The sequence below is a fragment of the Triturus cristatus genome, chromosome 6 (assembly GCF_964204655.1).
Source record: "Triturus cristatus chromosome 6, aTriCri1.1, whole genome shotgun sequence".
NCBI lineage: Eukaryota > Metazoa > Chordata > Amphibia > Caudata > Salamandridae > Triturus > Triturus cristatus.
Window position 1 is genome coordinate 946,833,440 of NC_140589.1, and position 24,769 is coordinate 946,858,208.

Here is a 24,769-nt window from a genome sequence, read left to right on the forward strand (position 1 = left end):
GTCGGAAGGGCACCGAACGTGATCCGGACAGAAAAACTACGCGCCGTACGCGTGTTTTCAGCCCGACTCGTACAGCTGTACGAGCGAGCAAGTACGATGCGAGCTACATGAAATTCACCGACTCGTTTCCGGGTCCGAACCGCTCCGTACGTCTCGGTCGTAAGCTAACCGTGGCGTGCAATGGATGTGATTCACGACCGAGCCAGTACGATGCATGCGTCGGACAGCCTGTGTGAGCCGGAGTGTCCGGCTCGCAAATCGTCAGGGTGGTTGCCTTTGGGGGTCCGCGTCAGACCCCCCCGTCACCCGGAGCCCTATGACTCGGACACAGGGGGAGACCCATGGGTCTCCCCAACACAGGCATGTACGGTGTGGATGGCATCGACGTGTACTCACTGTAGGGGGCGCACTTGTCCGCGACGTACCCATTCAGTCAATTGGAGCCCATGTACGCGTCGTACGACCGGCACCCATTGACTTCTATGGGAGTCCGACCGAACCGAGTCCGACAGCATACGGCCGCATCGTACTTGCTCGGTTGGACTGCAGGACTCCGGCTCGGTCGGAAAACACTCCGGATCCGGCTCAGTCAGAGTGTTTTCCGACCCGGATCGGAATCGGCCCCAAAGTGTGTTAATTAAAAAATGAATCGAGTAAAAATGTTCCCCGCAATATAGACAATTGGATTTTTTCTTGCAATTAAAATTGCATGAGTATATCTGAAGAGATTTTAATTTTTGCTTAGGTTCAATGTATAACTTAGTAAATGCCTGTGCATAATTAGAGCATGTTGGCTGGCAATGCATGACAAATGCCTGTATGATCTTTTAATTTTAGCTCAAGGAATATGAGGCCCAACATAGGCCACCGGGCAGCTTGGACTCTCCAGAATGGGTGGACGGTTCTTATCCAACATTTGATGGATCATCTAACTGCAACGTGAGTGTCTTGCACTTTCTATTGTAGCAGTCTGCCCTGCAGATGCTTATGTCTCGTTGTTGTACCAATGTCCAAAAACTTAACTTTCCATGTGCTTCTCATTGAATGTGGGTTGAGACATAAAATCCGACTGTGTACTTCCTGCTCCTATGTTCATCATTTACTAATCAAATGGTTGATGATAAAGCAAAGGACATTTGTACAGTTCGAACTTTTTTGTATCAATGACAACTTTGGTTGTATCTATGACAACTTGGGTTCCTATAGGCCCTTTTGCCTGTGAAGCAGCAGGAGGTCAAATGTATATTTGAAAAAATTAAGTTCACTCTAAATTATATGTGGCATGCATACAAATCAGTATCTTAAGATGGTGGGCATATATCTTGTAGTTTGTAAGCAGTTGTTTTTAAGATGAAACTATGGCCCTAATGGTTAAGGCAGTAAACATACAAACATGATTTTTAAACTTAAAATAAATGAGCAAACTTCGCCTAGGTAGAAACTGGTTGTGAAATGGTGATGGGAAGTTGAGTATTTAATTCTGCAAGATTGAAAACTGGTGCTATGAAACTCAGTGTTGGGTGTATTGTCTGAATAGTTGAAGACAATGCTGTTATTGTGGGGTAATTTCATAATGCATTGAAGAAAATATTTACTGCTGATATTGTCAGGGAATTTCCTGACATTTTGCATAAATGTCTAATAATAATGCTTTATGACCATAGGAAAAGTATGCTGATATGCTGAGGGTATTTGGAAACAATTTGATTTTCATATCTGGAATGTATTTCATCAAGAATTCTACATTATATTTAATACTTAGATTTCATTGGATTAGCGCGGGTTGTTCTGATGTTACTTTTAGAATATGTAATTACATTGTGCAAAGCATTTAATTTAACTCTTGAGGGATGGGACATTGAATGAGGGTACAGGGACCACATTTAAAGGTCACATTTGGGTGTGAGAAATCTTGTGCAGGGCTAAGCACGGGTGATATATCCATTTTATTTGGAATCCCAAAGAAATCTTGGAACGTATACTGAAACAAATTTTGAGAAATTTCAAGGAGTTTTGGGGAATTTATTTGCTTTTTTTTCCCAATATTTTTTGAGTTGTTAGTGGATTTGTCATATTGAGCTTTTAGGGCACATTTCTTGGTGATATTTGGGACATTGCATGCATATGGTGTTGTGTGTGAAGGTACAGGCTGACACTGATGTGGTTTATGGTGACTTGTGGCATGAAGCAGTAGAATATGCAGTTGAATGGTGTGATGTTATATGTCCGGTGGTTTGTTATGTGGCAGTGGTTGGTGCAGTTTGAATTGCTACTGAAGGCTGCAGTTTGTTTTTGAGCAGAAAAGAGTAGTGTTAGGTAGGGTAAATTGGTACTGTGTGATGTGGAAAGATGAGTTGTGTGGACAGGGTGTGATGTGTGGACGTTTAGTGCTGAATCAAGTTGCCAGAGTTAGCATCGTGCAGTTTTGGAGGTTTTGCATTGTCAAATAGTGCAGTATGCTGTGTTGTACGGTGGCAAGGAATTATGTTTGATGTTATGCGGGTGTATTGCAATGGTGTTATGTATTGTGAAATAGTGTAATCTAGTATTGGATGTTGTGATGTAGAGTGGTGTGAAATGTTGAGGAGTGAATTCATTGATCAGTAGGTGTTGTGTTGAAATGTTGTGACTCTGTGTCAGTATGTCTCCTGTCACTGCATTTTCTCCTAATCCCCTCAATTACAACAGTGCACTCAGATGACACAGCAGACAAAAAACACAATGGGTGGGACCACCCTTCTGTGCCATGGCACCCTACAGCACTGCCCTTCTGCTGTTCAGCTGCTCAGTCCTGTTAGTCGCGGGGTGCAGTGCAGCCAGAGGATGGAGTTCAGTGGAAACGGACGAGATGGGGGCAGGGGTCCAGAAGTTTAGAACTTGTGTCCTCAAAGGGCCTAAAGTTTCACACAAAAAGTGAGTTTTAGCGTATTTAGACCTTTTCTTGGATAACTGAGTGTTGGAGCCCAGAGGATCCTGGCTGTGAGAAGGAACTGTAATGTGATTCAGCTGAGCAACAGGACACAGGAGTGCATTCAGAAACTGAGAGGTTGAGTTTGCGTGAGGCGCACCAGGGAGAGAAGAATCTGTGCACAATAATTGCTTTTTACTGCCACAAACAAAATATTCTCCAAATGGCAAATTTGGCTTTGTTAGAGCAAGACAACAAAATGTCATGTTGACCAATAGTTCATGTTGACCAATTAAACCTCACTCATAGGCTGATACTTCTCAGGTTCATATATTCATATGCATGTCACTCATAGCTTTCCCTATTCAGAATAGAAGGCATTGCTGAATATGACTGGGGGGAAAGGCTGGTGGCGTGGAGGAACAGAAGCAAAACTAGGATTTGAAGGGGAAAAGGGAGACAGAGGCACTGATGCTCCATTCTTGGCTTTTACTCGATCACTTCAAATAGTTGCATGATACTGTCAATGTTGAAAAAGGATGACTGTTTATGCTAGGACAAGAGATGGAAGAAGAGTGGGTTGAGTGCAATGCAACCTATTTCTAAATGCAGGCAACAGTAATAGTGTCTTTTTCACCAGCTTAACCACACTCATGTATTGCCTGCTGTCTCTTCGTCATTACACACTCGCCTACTTGCCATTGTTTGCTTTCTGCTAGCTAAATAGAAGCCAGGCAGGCCCCTGACTGGCCAGAAACATAGTGGGCTGGAGAGAAACAGTTAGGAAGAGGGTGGAATATTTTACACCTCATAAGAGACTAACATTTACTTTTGAAGAAATTAAAATCATATGCAACTGCTTTTCTGAGACCACACAGAATAGAACTGCTCAGAAGGCAAAGGGATTATGGGAACTGGGGGTGGAAAATGTGATGAAGAGCAGAACTTGGTGTGTACAAAGAAATTCTTCACTTTTGGACACACACAAATATCGCCGGAAATAAGCAGTGGTTTAAAAGAAGTCTAATGCAATAAAAACCAGACAGTACTAGTTCCTCTTCATCCATAATACATACATTCAAGGGCTGCTGTATCTCTAAGGTATCTAGTAAATGTTGTGGGTTTCTAGGTAAGCTGTGTTACTAGTAGGAGAATGTAGAATGTTATGTTGTTCCATTCTAGTTATGTCAGTGATGGAGCGTTATTATTTGGGTGTTGTTTTGCTCGATCAGCACATAACAATTTTACCTCTATTTCTCGGGCAACACAAGTTTTGTCTGTAATCAGATCATATAAAGCCAAGCTCAAATGTTCAGTGCTGAGTTCTGCAAGTAGCTTCTTGGAACTGTTAGTTTTCTGCACAATAAGTAACTAAAATATCCAACAGAACAGTTCTCTTTTGTCAGCTAAGTGATTCTATGACATTAGTTGAAGCTGATCTTGAAAGCTGCGTGACTCTGGATGGGATGCTCTCTAACTAATGACATACTTAAACCTATACCAGTGATTTCTCTTTAGTACATTGGCGATAGGCGGAAAAGAGAGCATCCTAACAGCTACAGACTTCAATTCCAGGAATTAATTTTTTAAAAACTTTATTCTGTTTTATACTTTTGGATTTTTTCACTTCATGAGTAGTTCATGCGATCATGCCTATGATTCTTTTGGACTTCCTGATTTCCTAGGGGAAACTGGACAAGACTGGACTGTTGAGATCTCTTTCAACCTTCTTTCTGCACTTTTCTACAACTTGTGAGACTGTGGCCACCTGTGGACAATCTACCAGTAATATATTGTGGATTGCGATGTACCAGAGGAGCATATCTTCTAAAGGGGAAAGGGCAAGCAAACCTGCAGCTACAACTAGCAATTTTAACGATCACAGCCTTGTCTACTCGCTTACCTGTATTCACCGGTATGTGCATTTTTTTTTAAACGGGGCCAGCATGCTCTTTATTTGAATAATACCGATGTGCGTCACTTTGTGAAGCTCGTTGCCAATCCACAGAGCCTCATCATTCTTTGTGGCATATCAACGTTCCTTTCAACTGCGCCCTAGCTCCTCTAGAAATTGGCGTCTTTCCTTGCTACTGGGTCAATCTTTATTTCCTAAAGAAATGATGCACTGCATATTTGGCGGCCATCTTTCATCCGGGAGACTTCTGTGTTGCATATTGCACGCACGGCAATATCAGCAAGTCGCACTGAGGTACTGGGTTCCTTTCATGCAAATCAGCACGCCACTCATAGGCCACCAGTTATTTCTGTGCCTGTTCTTTTGTGATGGTAGGCACGCCTTACTGGTGTTGATGCTTGTTTCCTATCACAGCAACTGGCACGCATCATTGGAGTTAGTGCCTGTTTCCTCTCACAGCGATAGACACGCCTTGCATCTGCAATCATTTGTTTCTGCTTTCGTGCCTGTTCTTTCACGGTGATAGGCATGCCTTCCAAGTCAGCATTTGCAATCAGTTGTTCTACGCTGGTGCCTGTTTCTCCTACGGTGATAGGCACGCCTTTCAAACCAACAACCAAATCAGTTCTCTCAATAACACAGTGACCTGAGATAGGTGATGCCACATTGCACCTGTGTTTAGTGACTTTATTTTCCAGTATTGCATGAGTACCAGGCTGTTTTAGTGTGTGCTTTATTGCCTCAAACTGTGTCTGCACCATATTTGCCAAGTGATAGGCACGCCTTGTTTCTGTTTGGCCATTTATACTCAGGGCACTGTTTACTTACTATACACTGATATTATCTGGTATCTCCAGTCTCTTTCACAGCACTGTGGCTCGCCTTTAATTTCTGGTTACATTTGATACAGTAGTGGCATTATTGTTATTACAGTGAGTGGATTTTTGTATAATTTTTACTCCGTGTTCATCATGTTGTGCATTTTATCATGCAAAATGTTATTCCTCCACTATTTTTACATGCTGCCCCTGGTGAACAACTGGTTGTGTGGTCCCAAAGGAAAAAAAGCTTTTCTACACTACTCCAAAGTTTGTGGAGAAAATCTCTCCAGTGTAAGGAAAACCACCCTGTTAGTACACTGTTTGGGGTGTGAAGTGTAAGAAGTGTTTGAAAACCTTCCAGATTTGGGGGATGAGGATAGGGAACTGAGTGAGTTTGATATATGTATAAAAACATTTGATTTACTCTATTTTCCGAAAGTCAGCACTATTCTAAAACAGGTACCATTTTGGCATGAGGCAGCTGAAAGTTAAGGTTAGTGTGGAGTATGTGACGTGTTTAAGAAAACTAGCATCTACTTTGCAAGTTTGGTGCTGTATTACAAGAATGCATCAGGGATCAGTTTATGCTGAGATGTCGCAGTGACAAAATCAGACGCGAGTTGTGGGTAAAGGATCATCCACCATTACATGAGGTTATTAGTGTGGCGAAAAGCATAGAACACACTTTAGCTTGTGTAGAGGAACTTAATGAAGGCAAAAGAATGCTGTAAGCAAAGTAGAGGTGAAGGAGGATGAAAGCAAAGGCAAGGAAGAACCTAAACACAAAGTGCAACTTCAACAAGGGTAATTCAAGAGTGTGTTGTCGTTGTGGTAACCCAGGGCACTTTGCTACTTTAAAAAGTGTCTTGCATAGAATACCTTATGGAAGAATTGCACTAAAAAGGGGCATTTTGCAAAATGTCGTCATACATCCAAAAGCATATCTTCTGAATCAGTGAAGCTAATTGATTATTGCATTTTGTAGTGCATACCAAGGATGGGTTGAAAAAGTATCCCAAAGATCAGGTTATGATTGGGCATTTGAATGTAGAAGCTTTGTTTGATTCTGGGGCATTGCTGATTTTGATATCTAATGACCTCTTATATAAGGAACTCATTCACTGTGACCAACTGAATGATCCAGATGTTATTCCAGGAGATTATGGGAGGAAAAGTATTGGTCTTAGAGGGTATATTGAATCTGAGATCAAGTTCATAGCAAGCACTATCCATGGAAAAGTGTATTTTCCTGTGAAAGGAGAAACAGTTTTCAGTTGGACGCATCAGAGAGATCTAGGGGTGATTCTTGATCCCAACTCTTTTACTCCTGTCAGATTCAAAGAGGGTTACATTAGGGAGCTGCAACTGTGCTCTGTACAGGAACTCAAGGTTCAACAAAATGATGATGCCACAAGTTTTTGAGAAGAATTTCCTGAGGTTTTCAATGAGAAAATGGGATACCTAATAGGTTATGTGCCTCAGATAAAGTTTAAACAAGGAGTGATACCTATGGCTGCATGGTTGAGCTCGAGCCCCATCTCCATGAGAGATGCAGTTGAAAGTGAAATCAAGAGGTTGTGTGAGGGACGAATAATTGAACGTGTTGATGGCTCTGAATGGGCTGCGCCCATTGTAGTAGCTCGGAAACATTCAGGGGACATCCGTTTGTGTGTGGACTTGAGAACTCTAAACATATGTAATTAGTGACCATTTTCCTACCCAACATCATGAAGGTGGTTTCTTTGCTACATGGTGCCAAGTACTTTACCACCTTAGATTTGACGGCGGCGTGCCACCAGATAAGGCTACACCCTGATTCTAAGGACTACACCACTTTCATAAAACCATATGGAACCTACCGCTTTGTGTGCATGTCTTTTGGCTTGATATCAGCTGCTGCTGTTTTCCAAAGGGTGATGTACTGTCTTTTTGGGGATGTGCAGGGTGTCAAATGCTTCTGGGGTGATATCTTGATTTGAGGTAGCCCCAAGGAAGCTCATGATGGTAGATTCAGGGATGTGTTGAGCGTTCTGAAGGATAATGAATTGACACTCAAACTGAGTACATGTGCATTTGGTAGGGCGGATATCGAATATTTGGGTCATGGTGTGAATGCTGAGGGAGTTTATCCCCAAAAAGATTTGATTGGCAATAATGTGAGTTTGCATAGTCCAGAGAAAAATGAGGAGCTGTTGTCGTTCTTAGGTATGGCTGAGTTTTATGCTAAGTTTAGACCAAATTTCACCTCCAAAACTTTGGGCATGAGGAAGTTACTGAAAAAAGGAGCGGAGTTTGTGCGAAATGATGAATGTGAGAAGGAGTTTGGGAAGATCAAGAGGGAGCTTGTGGATGCAAGTAGTTTAAATTGTTTTGATCACACCAGAGAATGTTTTATAATGACTGATGCAAGCACGAAGGGTCTTGGTGCTGTTCTAATGCAAAGTGACGCTGAAGAAGGAGAACTTACACCTATAGCATATGTATCCAGGGCATTGCGAGGTGCGGAGGTAAAGTAATCCACTACAGAAAGAGAAGCCTTGGTTGAGTATTGAATCAGTGAAGAAGTTCAGAAATTTTGTGTTGGGGAGGCAATTCATCATTTATTCAGCTACAAACAGTTAATTGAGGTGTTCACCAAAAACTGGTTGGACATGATTTCCATTCACATTTGCAAATGGGCAGTAGGGCTCCAGGAGTTCTGTTTGGAGGTATGTTATGTTGCAGGACCAAGGAACAAGGTTGCTGATCATCTTTCAAGATTCAGTTATGTTGGTCAAAAGGTTGATCAGGAGGAGAGTGAGCAAGTGAATGTGTGCACAGGAAGGGTAGATTAGTGTTGTTGCTGGTGATTTTGCCCCGCAACAGATTGCTTATGCCTTATGAAATGGGTAGACGTGAGAAATAAAGAAGTATCCAGTGTTAAGAAGTTTTTGGGAAGTGAAGGATACATTGTAATTTGATGGTGGTGTTCTTTTACATGGTTTGAGACTTGTAGTGCCCACGATATTGAGAGAAAAGATTGAGTTTGGGACTTGAAGGACATCAAGGAATGGGCAAGACCAAGGCGAGAGTACTCCTTAATTACTGGTGGACTGAAATGGATTTGATGATGGAGAGATTGGTCAAGATTGTCCTGATTGCAGGACTAGTGATATGGTTTATAAGGTCAGGACATTCCCCATGAGTGTAGGGATTTTACATCCAAGCCATGGGGAGTTTTGGCTGTAGACTTTGTGTGACTGTTGCACTCAAATGGAACCTCTAACTACTTGCTAGTACTTATTGAGAAATGCCCTCATTGTGCAGTCATTGGGATTGTTATTGGTATTAATACTTGGAAAATTACTGAATTTCTGAGTGAGAATTTCAACCGCGAGGGTTTACCTAATGCTGTTCTCACTGATAATGGTCCCCGGTTTGTGTCAGTGCGAATGGTACCGTTGAGAAATTCAATAGGGTAATTAAAGAATGTATTCAATTGGAGGTGAATGCAGGATGATGTTGGAAGGGAGGGTTGAAGAAATGTGTACTTGCTTATAGGTTCTCACCACACACCACCACAGGAGTGGTCCCTTTTTAATTATTCAGAGGGAGGAAGGCGCATATACTGTTTTGTCCCCTGGTTGGCTGCATTGGGGAAAAGGTGACAGTGTGCATTGGAAGCCATTCAAAGATGGTAGTGAGAAAGAAAGTTTGTGTGTGGAAAAGCATAAGCTCAATTTTGGCATTCGTAACGGGTTACAGATTTGGATGTCTGTAGGTGATCTGGTTTTTATTTCAAAAAATGTGTAATTGAAGGATGAGTTCAAGTTGTTGGTTCCTCAGAGATTTGTCAAACTTCTCCACAAAGCGGTTAGGGTGGAAGATGGAATCTGTAAAGTATGAGAAAAATGATTCAGTGCAACGAGTCTATTGTCTCCTAGACCATTGTACTGTGAATACATTTGTATAAATTCATTTTTTTCTTGTGTTCCTTTCTTTTCTATTGATTTGCTTTTGGGATTTTCTTCTATGCAATTTTATGTTAAATTGTATAGGAAAGAGGTGTGTGGTATCTGTAAATGTTGTGGGTTTCTAGGTACGCTCTGTTACTAGTAGGAGAATGTTGAATGTAAGGTTGTTCCATTCTAGTGATGTCAAGCTATGTGATTCAGAGTTCAGTTGAAGCTTATCTTGGAAGCTTCATGACTCCGGATGGGATGCTCTCTAATAAATGACCCACTTAAACCTTCACCAGCGAGTTCTCTATATTACACTCTTCGTAATGAGAGACGCTCACCTGCAGCCTATTCTTAGCCTACTTCCAACTAATATTCTTTTTTTCCATGTAGTTATCCTGCAATGCCATTCTCAAATTAAGTGGTTGGTGGCATGATCCTGAGCACATATTCTACAATTGACTTACAAAGGTCTGATATATGCTATGATTTTATTCTACATATCCTTCACAGAGCTCTTCTCCGCAGTGATGAGCGTGATTCCCACAGTCTCCCACAGTTGAGTTACGCTGGTCTTACCTGCCTAATTTGCAAAGATTGATGTCTTGAAGCACCTATATTTGAATATGACCAAAACTCTGCCTTCAGATGTTCTGTTTTTCACTGTACACTGGCCTCATCTGTGTGGTCATGGATGTTGGAGGATGGAACTTCAGCAGTTATGGCTAGAGGTATTGTGCACCTGGGATAGATTAAACTGATAGACCATTTCTACATCCAAAATTTGCAGAATGGTGTATTGGTAACTGTTTCCTTTATGGTTTAGGGACAATAAGCCAGATGAACGCACCAAGGATTATTTTGCAATGTTCAAGAGTGTGTTGTGTCTTTTTTGAGCAGCAAGATAGTGGTATCATAAGGATGACAGAAACACCTGTCATACTGTTATCAAAGTAGCTTTACCATTTGGTGTGCTCTGGTGTCTTTTGTTACCTGTATAATTGCAAGTGAAGGGTTTGTACCTGGCGTCAGCTGGTTGTCTGTAGTTTGCTCATATAGATCTGTGATTATTGCTTGTCTGTGTGATGCTGCTTCTTCCTTTTTAGTTGCTGGTGAGTGGGTGATAGGTAAGTGAATGGTCTGTGTGTGTATTAATAATGGGCTGAGATGTGATGCTTCCTGATGCTTGTGCCCAGTCTAAGTCGATGGAAGCAACTGATTGCCGTTATTTTAGGTGAGGAAAACAAAGATCTTTATCGGAGCTTGGGGTGTTCAAGTACAGAGTGTTGAGCGCACACCGTAAAGAATCACTTGGATGTGTACAGCAAAATGTAGTTCAATTACTCCAAGCATTTTTAATAACGCCTCTAAACTAATTTTTGGGATAAAACTTGTTTTGTTTATATTTAAATAAAACAATACTCTACTTTCCTAACCATTTCACCTCCGCTTCCGAAGAGAGATGTTCAGGATGCCCAGTTAGCAGCCCAGAGGAGCATGCATTAGCTCACAGACGGCCTGCAGTGTGTAAGCTAGGGTTGGGCAAGGGAGGTCGAGTCGATGCCAGATTTTCCGAGCATCTACATGGATTGCCCTTACATATAGTTAGGTTAAATGTCTGTTATTTACATAGTCGGTGTTCATCGTAAACAACTGGCATATTTCTGGCTTTTATGGACCAATGTGGTCTATCCTTGGTCTCTTCCAGTCCTTGACAGCTTTATTGATATTTTGGAGTGAGTATATAGCACATAGGCATGCTACTTCAAAGGTGAATGCTGGAGTGATGGTGACCACCAAGACACATTCATTCTTGGTCTATGGGGCCCGGTGCTCTTCCGGTTAAGAGGCAGGGACCAGCACTTTCCCATGCCCTTCCAAAGAAGGTAATGAATGGGTCCTATAAACGGAGGACCGGATTTACTAATGATGATTGCTGCAACATGTTTATCAACAACCTTGTTCTATATTAAGTTGGTAGGTGTTCACATAACATGTTTATAGTTTATAGTTTGTATGGTGTAACATGATTTTCATGCATAACTGTATTACTATTTCATGGTATTCAAAGTTATGCTGAAGTAGGTACACAAGCCGTCCTTTCTGGGTATGCAAGTATTTATATTGCATCTACAATGGGGTGATGTGCACAAGAGATTTCTCAATGGTGTTGTCAAAGTCAAATGGTAATCGCGAGTACTGGGATATTCTTAAATGCCACTAGCTGACGATTGCCCGTGAAGGGGTCTCAACAAGAACTGAGTTGCTTTTTAAGGCAAGTATGATCCATCTCTTGAAATTTAAAGAGTCTCTAGAAAGACTGGTAGATGCAAAATATTCCTTTAGAGGACAATTTAATATGTGTTCCTTTCTACAGGTTTACATCCACAGATTGCATACTATCACAAAAGAATCTCCCTGCTATAATCCTAAAACCCTGACCGCCCCTCTCATTCCTTTCTACCTTCCACATCGCCGCCTGTACATAGAGAGCCCTATACATCGTTTGCCTATCTTTATCTGTCTTTCTTTGAAACGATATCCCTACAACCTAACAATATGCATTTGATCCATTAACTATTTGCTACTCACATAATCCCCTCCAATGATCACACATAAGTTATTAATGTACCACGAAGAAACTGATGTAAATGTATGGAATAATTTATTTAAATGCACAATACTAACCCCAATAGCCAATGGATTGACCATTAACTTTGGGCTCCCCGGCAGCTTGCTACTCGTCGTAAAAAGCTTCAACACCTCATCTGGGTAGTAAGTGCTATATGAATGCAATTTCAATTTAATCGACATTGAACTAATGGAAAAACAACGTTGATCAATTAAGTTGAACAGTGGCCATTCTAGAGTGAAGCATCAATATGGCTGGCCTGTTGCAGCATCTGCCTGCAGAGGCAAAATGCAAATAAGGTGAAGATTTGGGCAGTACTTACAGGACTAACTGACACCCAACACTGTAATGGCTTTATGTTTTATCGAGTAGTTTACAAAGGGATAGAAGCCCTGAAACCCAAAATGTTGTCTAACAGCCGGAGGAAGAAAAGAATAGATGAAGCTTGCAGCGTTCATGCTATGTAAATTGAAAAAGTGCAACTGGAAATATACTTTTTAAGCAACTTAAGAATACCTCTAAAACACGAATGGCTACATGTGTGAAAACTAGGGAATGCCTGCTCTAGAACATTTGGAGTCTTGTTGCGAGCCTCATTGGTGATTGGTTATTGCACAGAGATCTACCCTGGCAGTGGGTGATCTTCTGCTGTGTTTGTGCAGGAGTTCTGCTCTGGTGTGATGCTCATAACGAGTTAGTGAGTGTAAAATTAACCAAGCAATTTTGGAAATTCTGATCTCATTTCCCAAATGAAAGCCCCCTTGAGAGCAGTGCGTTGGATGGCGAATGTCTTTGGCTTCGTTCGTGCATGGTGCCAGCGCTTTGCTGACAGACACTACCTCATGCTTTGCCTTGGCCCTCAGTTTGCGGGCCTGTATAATGTGAGCAGAGCAAAATTCGTAGGAGGAGGGTTTGTGAAAGCAACGATTCCTTAAGTTCAATATATCTTCATACACGTGTTGTATTGACCCTGTCTTGGAAACATCACTGCTAACAGGTGGGCGAGTGAGGTTTCCTTTATCCATCTGCGTTTATTTAGTAGGAGTCTGTGTGTAGCTAGACCGGTCTTCTATTCCTTAGCACGCTTTTGTAGGATGCCCTGAGCAACTAGTTATAAGAAAACGTACCAGTTGGTTAAGGACAACTAAAACAGGCCAATAGTTTGGACATTGGGGTAGGGAAAATTGGATTTGTTTCTTCAAACTTCACCAAAACACACTGGTTTCAGGAACAGTAAAAGAAACATTAATGAATGCTGGGTGTGTTCTCTCTCTCTGCCCCATTCAAAACAGGTGCAATATGGCCAGCAGCACCGCAGGCATCTCTCATTCCCACAAAATAAGTAGAAGAGAGGCAAAGCAGTTTAAGTGTTTCCATCACTTATAGAACAGGTACAACATGGGCAGCAACGATAGTAGTGCCCTTTACACACCAGGGCCGCCGCTGGCCAAGCTTCCGTCATCCATAGAACAAGTCCAGACCAATACATTACATAGTGAACAAGTAGCTTTATGTCGGATATGATAGTTTACAGACTTACTAGCCAACAGCATTTGCATGCTGGGAGTTTCAAGCCTCTACTTATAATGGTCTTTCTTAACCTATGATACATGAAATTGACTCGTCGTTGTCGGAGCTATGCAAGCTTAGAATGAATGACGTTACAACACATACATTTACAACACAGTTTTTACATCGCAACATCCTTTACAACGCACACACTTACATTGCATGCCACTACAATGAATTTTTTAAAACTACACTTACAACGCATTCCATTACATCACATCATACCTTTACAACGCATACCATTACATTGCATTTAAGGTAAGTGTTGGATAGTGTAGGGGTAAAAACGAATAGTTTCTTACCTGTCGGTGTAGTTTTGCAGCTTGAAGATCTTTCCAACCACCAGATCGCCGAATAATGCACAACATAGTGAATCCAGAAAGATTCATGCTGCAAAATTACTATTCTAACTCCAGGGGGTGCAACAGTAGGGTAAGTGTTGGATAGTGTAGAGGTAAAAATTACTATTCTAACTCCAGGGGGTGCAACAGTAGGGTAAATGTTGGTTAGTGTAGGGGTACTATGCGTTGTAATGGTTTGCGTTGTAATGACATGCGATGTAATGCCTGCGTTGTAGTGACATGCAATGTAATGGCTGCGTTGTAGTGACGCGCTGTAAAGGATGTTGCGATGTAATGACTGCGTTGTAAAGATTGTTTCCCGCAAGCTTAGGCATCCAGTTGTGCAATTCTTTATGAGGAACAAAAAAACCAGGGCAGAAACATATAAAAAGACTATTTATTTGCAAATGTTTTTATTGGTATTTTTATACGTACAAACATAAAACATATGATCAATCATCGCTTTCTCGGTACAGGGTAGCAGCCCCACCTGGTTATGTTGCTGGTATAGTTGGTTAACACAATTTCTGTAAGGTTGCCCCCCTATCTGCTGTCCTAGAGAAAGGAGAAGGAGGGAGTGAGAGGGGGGAAAAGTGGGGGATCAAGATGGGAAGGAAAGAGGGAAGCACACCTGGAGAATGATAGTCTCTCGGAGGAGTTGTGAAACTAGTGGGGAGTGAGGCTGTGAACCTCTTGTCTATCTTTTGTTGTGGCTGTTCATGGTGGCTTGTATGGGTCCAGTATCTTGGCTACGGACGTCCACATGCCCCTGTGTGGCTGTCTCCATGGTGTGCTACGTAACGCCGTGTTGACCGCTCCTCTGAGGAATGTCACCCAGTTGAGCCAGCATTTGAAGGTTGCTTTGGAAGTATCCTTCCAATTGGTGAGTACAATTTTAACCGCTGCCGTCAGCAGGAGGTCCAGTAGGTCTCTATACTGTTGTGAATCTAGCTCTGTTGTAATAAATGTGGTGGTCAGTGTGGCAAAGTCCTGTGTGAGTGCGCATCCTAGTGTTTTGTTTATTAAGGTGAAAATTCTACCCCAATATTTTTTAACCATGGGGCAGTGGTAGATAAGGTGTGCCAGGTCCCCCTTTTCCTTGTCGCAGTTCCAGCAATGATCGTTTTCCCTCAGCCCTACGGATGCCAGGCGCGCCGGGGTCCAGTAAGTTTTGTGAAGGAGCCAGAATTTGGTCTGAGCTAGCACCGGGGAGATCTTGTTATGGGCGGGGGAGGACCAGAGGAGGTGGCTTTCTTTCTCGCTGAGAGTGGAGCCAAGTTGTTTCTCCCAGTATGTGGTTGCTTTGTCATTAAGGTTGGAGGCAGACAATTTATTTTTTGATTCCCAAAATTGAGGCCTGACTTTCTGGCAATTGCGTGGCATGCAGACCATGAAATTTCAAACTTCTCCTTTGTTGTTTTTTTTTAGATTTGTGTTTTTGAGTAAGCGTGGTTCGTCATCAGCAACCACTGGCGAGGGAAGGTAACAGCTTTAATTAATAGAGCAAATCCGTAGGATGTGAAATTTAAATGTCAGAAAATGTGGTGTAAGATCAATAGGGTACTGACTACGACTACTTCCAATTCAAAAATATTTAATTTGCGAACTATTTTTTAAACGGTCAGAGACGTCAACAAATTGATAAGTCACTTAATGCTGCAGCTGAATTTAACCAATTAAAGAATAGTCAGTCAGACAAAAGATCTCAAGCACTGCCTATGGACTGACTTGCCCAGGATCACAAAACGGGGGGAATTAAGCAAGGCATAAATGTGCTTCTTGTTTAATTGTCAGATCTCCGAAAAGCATGCAGAAGCTCTGTGGCAGAAGTTGTTCGATAATTTCGTTAACTTGTGAAAAGACATCGTTCAAAATATACCTGCTCCACTGTCCTCTTGAGTAGATCTTTCTGTGCACTCTCATTTATTTTAAGATAAATATGTCTTCTTTCTGGCTAAAAAGGTGCCTCTCCCTCTGTATCTTCTTAGGCTGCAGAACAGTGTTTGTAGATAATATGTATTTATGTGTTTGCTGGTATTTTGCCACAACGTGCCACTGTTCACTGATGCGGTGTGATACTGCCTTCAGGTATCCTGTAGCACTGACTGCGGTATCCATCTTCCAGGAGTGTGAAAATGGAGGTCGAAGAGGTGAAACGCCTCCGACCTGGCAGGCACTACCACCATGCCATGTCTCCAGTGAATGCTCAATGAGGAGTAAAGAACTCCACCCAAGACGTGGAGCATGGTTTGCCCACTTCACCTGCTAGAGCTGGCCAGTCAAACGTGTTCACTCTGAGCTGCACCAGTAGATGGCCAATCAAGATACAGTCCCTCAGAACTGTATTTTGATTGGACAATTCAGAGGGTGGGGAGAGGGATCTTACAGAGTATTTTGGGCAAGTGGTGGTCTCCTTCCATCTAACTTTTGTCTCCCAGGCCGTAATTACAACGTGGCAGAGGCATGAATGGCGTCAACGACCAGCATGCCCAAATCCAGCCATGTAAGGATCAAGTGGGCCTATGCAAGATCCAGTTTTTCCTTAATTTGCGGTTTGTAAATATTGAGGTATGGTCCACATTCACAGAGTGTTTTTTTCCGCTTAAAGTTTCAGGAAGTCTCTAGGGATTAGCTGAGCTTCTGAGAGGGAGACATGGCTCTCAACACCCCCACCCCCACATACACAATGTTAATTCCATGACTTACCCCAAGTCACACCTCATAAAAAGTAAATCACTTGATTTCCATTGTGTTTTGGGATTTACCTGCACTGTCATGCATGCAGACCAGGCAGAGATAGAACATCAGAGTGACGGGAATGCCACTGTCATGCATATGTCTGCATAACTATTCTGTCACCAAAACGTATCCTGTAGTCTCAAGCAACAGAGTTGGCGTTACAATGGGAGACTAGTGATGGTGGTCAGGCCTCGGACAGAGGTGGTGTCTAGAAGCAGGTGTTGATCAAGATCATGAAGCAGTTGGAAGAAAACGTTTCTGTTTCCTGTAAAGTGGCAGCTAGTGATATTTTTGGTAGATCACTGTGTCCATTGTACAGGTTTTGCTGGGATATCGTGCATTTGACAGCACTGGACAAAAATGTTAACTACAGCAAGACAAGCGTGAGTGTTAATGGTGCTTAATTTGTAATATAGTAAGTGCCAGGTCCCTGACCAGGAGGCCAAAACAACTATTAACCATCTCTCTCGCCTGCAGTGCGACAGTCAGATTGTTCCAGGTTCTCAAAGCTAAAGGAATTGCTGGGGAGGCAGGTATTAGTAATTTGTAATGCATATTGTTTTCATGAAAAAACGTTGTTCTTTTCACCTCTAAACTAGATGAGCATTGCTGTAGGAAGGTAGAATCTGACTGCTTGGTTGCCCCCACTTTTTTTTTCTGGTGTTTTGCTGGTTTTCGACTTAGTTTGGCTGGGATCATGCTATTCAGGACCCCAGCCTATCTGCTTTCCCCTATAAATTGATTGCATGTACTTTAGGTACACTCCAGATTGGATTCTGGGGTACCCTTATAAGTTCCTAGAATATGGTATACTATGTACCCAGGGCATAGGTACCCCAGAGGCCTACCAGGGGCTGCAGCATATATTATGCTACCCCTGGGAAGCCATCCAAAATGACACCACAGGTCTGCTAGTGCAGCCTGGGTAAGGTGGTGTATGCACCCCTTCCTGGGATATAGGTTACATATATCTCTTCTGATCACTACACATATAAACCGATCAGTCACCCCTATGGCAGGCCTTGACAATCCTGAAGGCAGGGTGCTGGGTTTTATGAGAGAGGGTACCCATGCATGAGCAGAGCCCCTCTGCAGCTCTCGGAATCTATTCTCCGGGGTTGTCTGTGATGCAGCCATACCATATACTCTTAAGTGCATTATAACCTCGCGGTAAATGCTAACTTTAAAACGGCTGCACAGAAACATGTCGTGTTTGGTGTCAAATACCTTGTAATCTGGCGGGGGAGGTATGATTCCACCCTACTAGAGGGAGAACCATGACTACACCGGTACACCCGGTACCAGCTTCACAGACCCTGGCATCACAAAATGGATGCTGCCAGCCATAGTCTGCCCTCCTGCTGCTGGATGAAACTCCAGCAGGGGAGGCCTGGACAATAGGTTTCCTGTCACACCACCTCCCAGACAGGCTTTAGTGTATTGGGGCTGGGTGGGTGCACTCCAAGAGTGCTTTGATGTCTGCACTGGGGGCACATTTGGTGTCCCTGTGCATAGTCCAACTCAAACTGGTTGCAGGGGCACTCAGCCCCTGCTCTGGTGCGAAACTGGACAAAGGACATGGGTGTAGCCACGCCTCTGTCCTGACCCTCCCATAGGTGGGTCCCCAGAGTTTGTCCCACCCCTTCCTTGGGTATAAAGTAGGAACCCCTGAATACAGGACTTTAGATTTACCTGGACGAAACTCTGCTACAGAATCCCAGAACTTCTACTATCTACACAACGTTGGATGACCGAAGAATCTCCCTTGGAGTAAAGGAGTTACTCCCCTGCAAGGCAGGCACCAAAGACGCATCTGTCCTGTTTGCAACTACGCAGCTCCTGAAGGACTCCGAAGATTTTGCAACACAGGAGGTGGGTTTCCAACCTTCCCCGAGGCTGATCCGTGCTCTCAGCAACCCTGAGATCCAAAGCCCTCATGGGGACCGTGCAACCCGAACCCCTGGACACCGTGCACATTTGCAGCAGCATATGCTTCATGGCGATCCCTGAGGCTGTGCTTTGGGCTACTTGTAGTCCAGACCCCGAGCAGTTATTCCACCGAAGATTGCTGGCCTACACTCCTTGAGTGACCTGTTGGCTGGTATCCAGTGATTCCTCTCAAGGTCCCTTCGCGATCCCTTGTCCGTCGACTTGTGGGTCCCTGAGAAGGGTATTTTGACTTTCTTTTTTTTTTTTATTGTATTACATTTGGGAATCACAGTTGCAGAAACATAATACAGTAACCAAAAAAAAATAAAAATAATTCAGTACATATAATATACAATATAATACTGGTATTTAAAGAAAGCACATAAAGACTTAGCTACATCCAATTTAGACTTATGTATATACAATTTGTATTATCGATTTTTCCAATCCTCAATAGGTTTCCAAATTTCAGTACCACGTATTTTTGCTTTAATACCTTTACAGGCAAAAATCGCCATTTCCTGGTTACACATCCCTAAAAGCCTAGAGAGCCAGATCTGAAAATTAGGAGGGTCGATATCTTTCCAGCGGGTAGTGATTATTATTCTATACACTGATGTACCGAGGAAAAGAGAGATTTCTTCTGCTTTAGTATGGTTGAGTGTGTTATCTTTACCCAAAATATATAATGTAGGTGATTCCGCTACAGGGTGCCCAAACACTTCCTGCCAAAATCAGCAATCATTGCACGCAACGTCGTTAATTTATCACATTCATATAACATGTGTATTAAATTAGCTGCTGTTCTACCACACCTTGGACAATCTGATGTAGGCCTTTTGACTTTCAATGGGCTTACCTAGTTGCTCCAGACGTGCCCTGACTCTCCACCGCTTGCTGGTCCACACCGAAGCCATTTTACTCTCACTGCATGGGTTGCCGTTGTCAAGGCTTGTTGGTCTCCATTCCGGACACCGACCCCCCCTCCCCAGCACTCGGCAGCAGCACTTTGCAACAACTCTCCATTGATGACATTGAAGATTCCCGACACCATGTGACACCTATGCATCCGGCTTCCCTGGGTTAGGTAACACGAGTACTCCGGTGCTCACATGGGTGCTGGCATTAGAACCTTCTAAGTCTGAAAGGGTTTGCTCTAAGTCCTCTCCTAAGTATCCTTAAACGCTAAAATTCCAACCACGACTTTCCCATAGGATTGTATGGAGATCGCGGCTGTGTTCTCACGCGTCCCTTGTGGGTCCCCTGTGTCACTACCTTGGGTGGTTCCTTGGGGTCCCAGCGATTCTATGTGCTCTAGGCACTGTGTCTAGTCAAGTCGTGGTTCTTATACCACTTTCTTAATATATGGTTTGGTCTCCTCCTGGGCCCCATTGTATATTGTGATATTTACTGTTGTTTTAGAACTGTATTATTTTGTGCCTTGCTCTCTAATCTCATAAAGAGGTTAGTAGAGAGTGTTTAGAAATAAATATATACATTTTATATATCTATACCATGTGTGGTTCTCCTTTCATTTAGTTATTCAAGAGGTTATAAACTGGTAAACCAAGCTGCTTTACACTCCTTCACTACCACTAGGATAGCTTTCAATAAAGGTAGTCTTAAACCTAATCATCAATAACGGTTGCTTGGACTGGTGCAAGGTGCCCACTATAACTAGTGGAAAGCATATACCAGGCCAACTTCTCACAAATGTCACCATGTGGCAGACTGTCATTAGTGCAGTGTTGACAATTAAGTGCGGTTGCTGAGCACCAGAAACTATCTGGCTCAAATTAAGCACCGAAACAACAGCGGCACAACAAGGCTAACACCAGGGCCGGTGCAGCCATGGGCAGTGTGGGCAGCTGCCCAGGGTCAAGCTATCAGCCCACCAGCATGGGGCCCCGCACCAGTGCAACACACCACCAAACCTCTTGTGCCACTGCCGATCCCATTGAAGAAAGGTGTCATCTGTTTGGAATTGGGCTTACTGGAGGAGGGCCCTCTCCCTTGGCCTCTCACGGATGGTGTGGGGAGGACTAGGGAATACTCCATCTTGTGCCAGTTGCAAGGAGACGCATTTTGCAGGTGTGTCCTGCAATTAGGCCTCCTGCCTGGTTGCTCATTGAGAGACACTGCAGGACATCCATTGTCAGCACTTTACAGTCTGCACTGTTTTAACTCTCAGCCCCCAAGCTATTCTCGCACCTTCAGCCCGATATGAGCTGTGAAAGAGGTGCTTGTATGTGACTGAGAGGAGGAGCTGCGGCCCAGGAGGTATCTGCACAAAGCAGCTTCCGGAGCCCTGAAGGTGTCACTTATGTAAATTAGAGGGGACTCGCACATTCCCTTTTGCCCGGGCCGAAAAATCCTAGAACCGGCCCTGGCTAACACTACAGATATATTTAAACAAGCATTGGCATAGCCAATAGGTCTCGCCTTTTGGACCTTATAAGTGTTTAGCTATGCAACAGTTGCATAACTAAATACTTATAAAGTTCCAAAAGCGAGACCTATTGGCTATGCAAAGCGGCCGAAAGTGAAAGTAATCACGGCGCCCGCGCACATGCACTGTAGCTCTAGGCTGGCCTGGTAGCACTTTTTGGAGCCCTCTCAATAAGTCTCGCCAGACCAGCGCATGCGCTGAGTCAGGCTAGACCTAAAAAACCAGTGCTTTCTTCCAGCTTACAACGGTGGCATGCCCACTATGTCCTGTGTGACGGAAACTCCTGAAAAGTGTGGTTAAAAATATTAACCATCAAAACTTTCTTTTAAAGTGTGTTTAGTTATATTGACATAAGGACTGTGGATCTCTCGAGTCTCATTTGACGTGCTCGGGATGTGAATTTACAGAAGCCTATGATTTGTTTAAGTTTTTACAGAATAATACATTTAATTCTGCATCCACCAAATAGATAGCATGATTTTGTACAGCAAGTCAATTTATAATAGCTGACAAGCTGCAAACTTGATGTCACAGGAAAGTAACGTTCCTTATTCCATGGCAGGACCACATCATCTGTGATGAGAAAGTTGCTGTTGTCTCTTTGCTATAAAGCCTCTGGTTTTAATGCAGTTGCGATGTAATCTGGTTTTGTTTACCCTCCTGACGTGCTGTGTGATCGTAGGAAAGTTCAAGCACAATTTTTAATTCCCTAGGGTGTAGTTAGGCCCCTGGAGAATAAGAAGCAATGTTAGGCGAGGTGTGGAGACATTTGCAAATAGACTTTTCACATAATGTTCCCTCTCTATCTTTTTGGTGTTAGTATCTTGGGCAGCATTAGCCACTCCTTCATAATTTGATGATCTGAATGCTCTGTGCCTTTAAAACAGTTTTTATAACTTGTGCTAATACTTCATCATTATCACCACGATGGGGGAAATGTATTGTGTTTCCTACACGTCAACCAATGTAATTCCTTAACAAACTGAACCCTGACAAAATAACAGAGGTTTTAAACAAAATGCATCTTTTTTTGTAAATAAACCTTTACATCCAGCTGCTGAAAATGCTGTGGGTCCAAATGCCAAACAGCTGCGTTTAGAAGAATGTTTGTAAAGAAAATGCGTCCCCTGTGAACAAAAACCAAAAATGAAGTTACAGTAAATGTGAGCTTAGTTCCGTCACATTGCGCATTGGGACAGATTCTTCTTAAGAACTCTTAGTGGTTGTTCTTTTTTTCACATTGTATCTTCCATACACGGAAACCTGTTAGGGTGGTAAAGAGATGCAAAAATAGTTGCGTGGCATATCAGAAGGAGTACCTACCTTGTTAGTGGCACAGTCACAGTTTTCAGATCCAAAAAATGGGTATTACCTTTTGGGGTCTATTGAGTAAACTGGCTGTGAGCCAGTCCTTCTTAGAGCCCTATGGCATGTAAGAGAGAAATGACACCCCTCCTCCCCCCCAAGGCCTGTTCCACAGCAAGGCTCGCAATTGTATTATGTGTTCCTTCTGAGGCTGTTCCTTGCCCTTCTTCATCCAGTGTCCATTAAATGCCACCGTCAGGCATAGGCACCATAGACACCCCTCTCCATGTAGTCTGTTTTGATAGTCTCATATCAGAATCTCTCTCTTTCATCCTCCATGTCCCAGGCCTCCTCCTGGGATAGCGTTCATTGGTATGCATAAGATGTAGGATTTTGTCCATGAACAACCTATACGCATAACTTCTTAAAACACTGCTGTATGGATGCAGACCAGAGTTGGGATGCTCAGTCTGTCAGGCAGAAAATGTATGCTTTATGGATGGTCCAAACTATGTATCACAACTTCATATTTCAATTCTGAATTATGGGGCAATACATGTAATTAATGTAAAATGGCCGCACTCGGGTGGTGTCGGTGACCACTTATGTAGAAACAAGCTATCGGTGATCACCTTCCTCAAGTTTGTGAACAGGCCTATCTTTTCTAGGAAAGAGTACATTTTATATAGTCCTTAACGCTTACATGCACTTAGCTTGTCATTAATGTTTGCAAATCCAGCCTGAAAAGGTACATTAAGAGACCTGTAGGACCTTTTGCATCTATTTAGCAAAACTTTACATATATCCTTTTTAAAAAGTCATTCGTTTCTGTGCCAGTCTTACTTGGATCCTTTATCTTAATTACTCTGATGTAGATACAAACATCAATATCAAAAAGCCTGCGGCGTGAAAACACATTCCACATGATTCTTTGTCCCACATGATTCTTTGTCCCTATGCCACCCATCCCTTGTATCTTTCTATCCATCAGCCCCTTGTCTCTCTGCCCTACCTAAGCAAATGGGGGATAAGTAAGACTATTCACAGTTTCTTTGGGCAAAGACTCTATTCTGAGTTTACAAATATAAGGAAATGCAGACATGCGTGCCCCCGTCTATGTATCCCCCTCCATCTTACCGTTTCATATTTAGCCAGCTCAGACAGGTGTACCCACATCTTTTCTTGAGCAGCATGTTCCACTATAAGAATGAATGTATTTTCCACATCACATAAGTAAAGGAGATATTGTGAATTTCTCATTTGTTCTGAAAGATCTATTCATAGTGATCACAGATTTCCTAACAGGTATTCCCGGTTTCCTTATGTCCTGGGAATTGGATTTCCAGCTTCAATTTGCTTCAACATTCCGGCGAGATGATATTACCAGCTTTCTCTTGCTCAGTAACAAAACATGGAAGATGTAATACTCCCCGACAGACGCTGTACTTCATCCCCACCACACCCCAAATTAACTCCAAGATAGTGAAGCTTGGCTGTGCATTGTAAAGAAGATCCAGTCCTCTGACTTCTTGAACCATCAAGGCGACCACTGACCGTTTCCAAGAGAAAACGTTCTCCCCATAAAGCATTTACTTTAAACTGCATGATGGTATCCTCAGACTGTAGTGTCTGGTAGCTGCTCTCTGCTGCAAGTTGCGCATGTCCACTTCCAAGATAGCAAAGGCCTGATATGTGGGAGGCTCCCAAGGCTAGGTCATTTTTAGCACATTTGCTGGAGACAGCCAAATACACATTCAGTTCTTCCCCACTAAAAAAATATGCAGTGTTCGTGAAATTAAGAGAGATTTTTATGTTATGGTTTGCAAAACATATATCCTCAAAGGTATTTTCAGGAGTCCTTCATGTGCTCCATTTCAGGTCCACGTAAGGAAAGGCTTCCATTGACCTGATGGTTTTCTTGCCACCCTGGTGTTGCTCGCTCACTGTGCATAGCAGATGAGGATTAATAAGGTTGCTTTGAGTCTGACTTTGATACTGTGTAGTGACTACGTAAAAAAAAAAAAAAAAAGGACTTGACTTTCCAATTAAGAATATTGGCAACTCCGACTTAAAGTTTGGTGATTTATAGCCAGAGCACTATTTAAAAGAAGCAAGGCCATTTTTATATTTCAAACTGAACCATCTCATTGTTGGTAACAGTTATAGTTCCATTAGCAGTAAAGCAGGCCATGCATACGGGGCACATGGTCACGGTATGTAATT

The 24,769-nt window shown here is 42.8% G+C and overlaps 1 protein-coding gene across 7 annotated transcripts in view; it reads left to right on the plus strand.

Moving 5' to 3' along the window:
- The window catches only part of SASH1 (SAM and SH3 domain containing 1), a 546,848-nt gene that overhangs the window by 378,925 nt on the left and 143,154 nt on the right, over positions 1–24,769 (plus strand). For all 7 annotated transcript variants that reach the window (XM_085611636.1, XM_085611635.1, XM_085611634.1 and 4 more), the window contains one exon: positions 838–939. In XM_085611636.1, the coding sequence (XP_085467762.1) occupies positions 838–939 (102 nt within the window). The remainder of the gene's footprint in view (positions 1–837; positions 940–24,769) is intronic.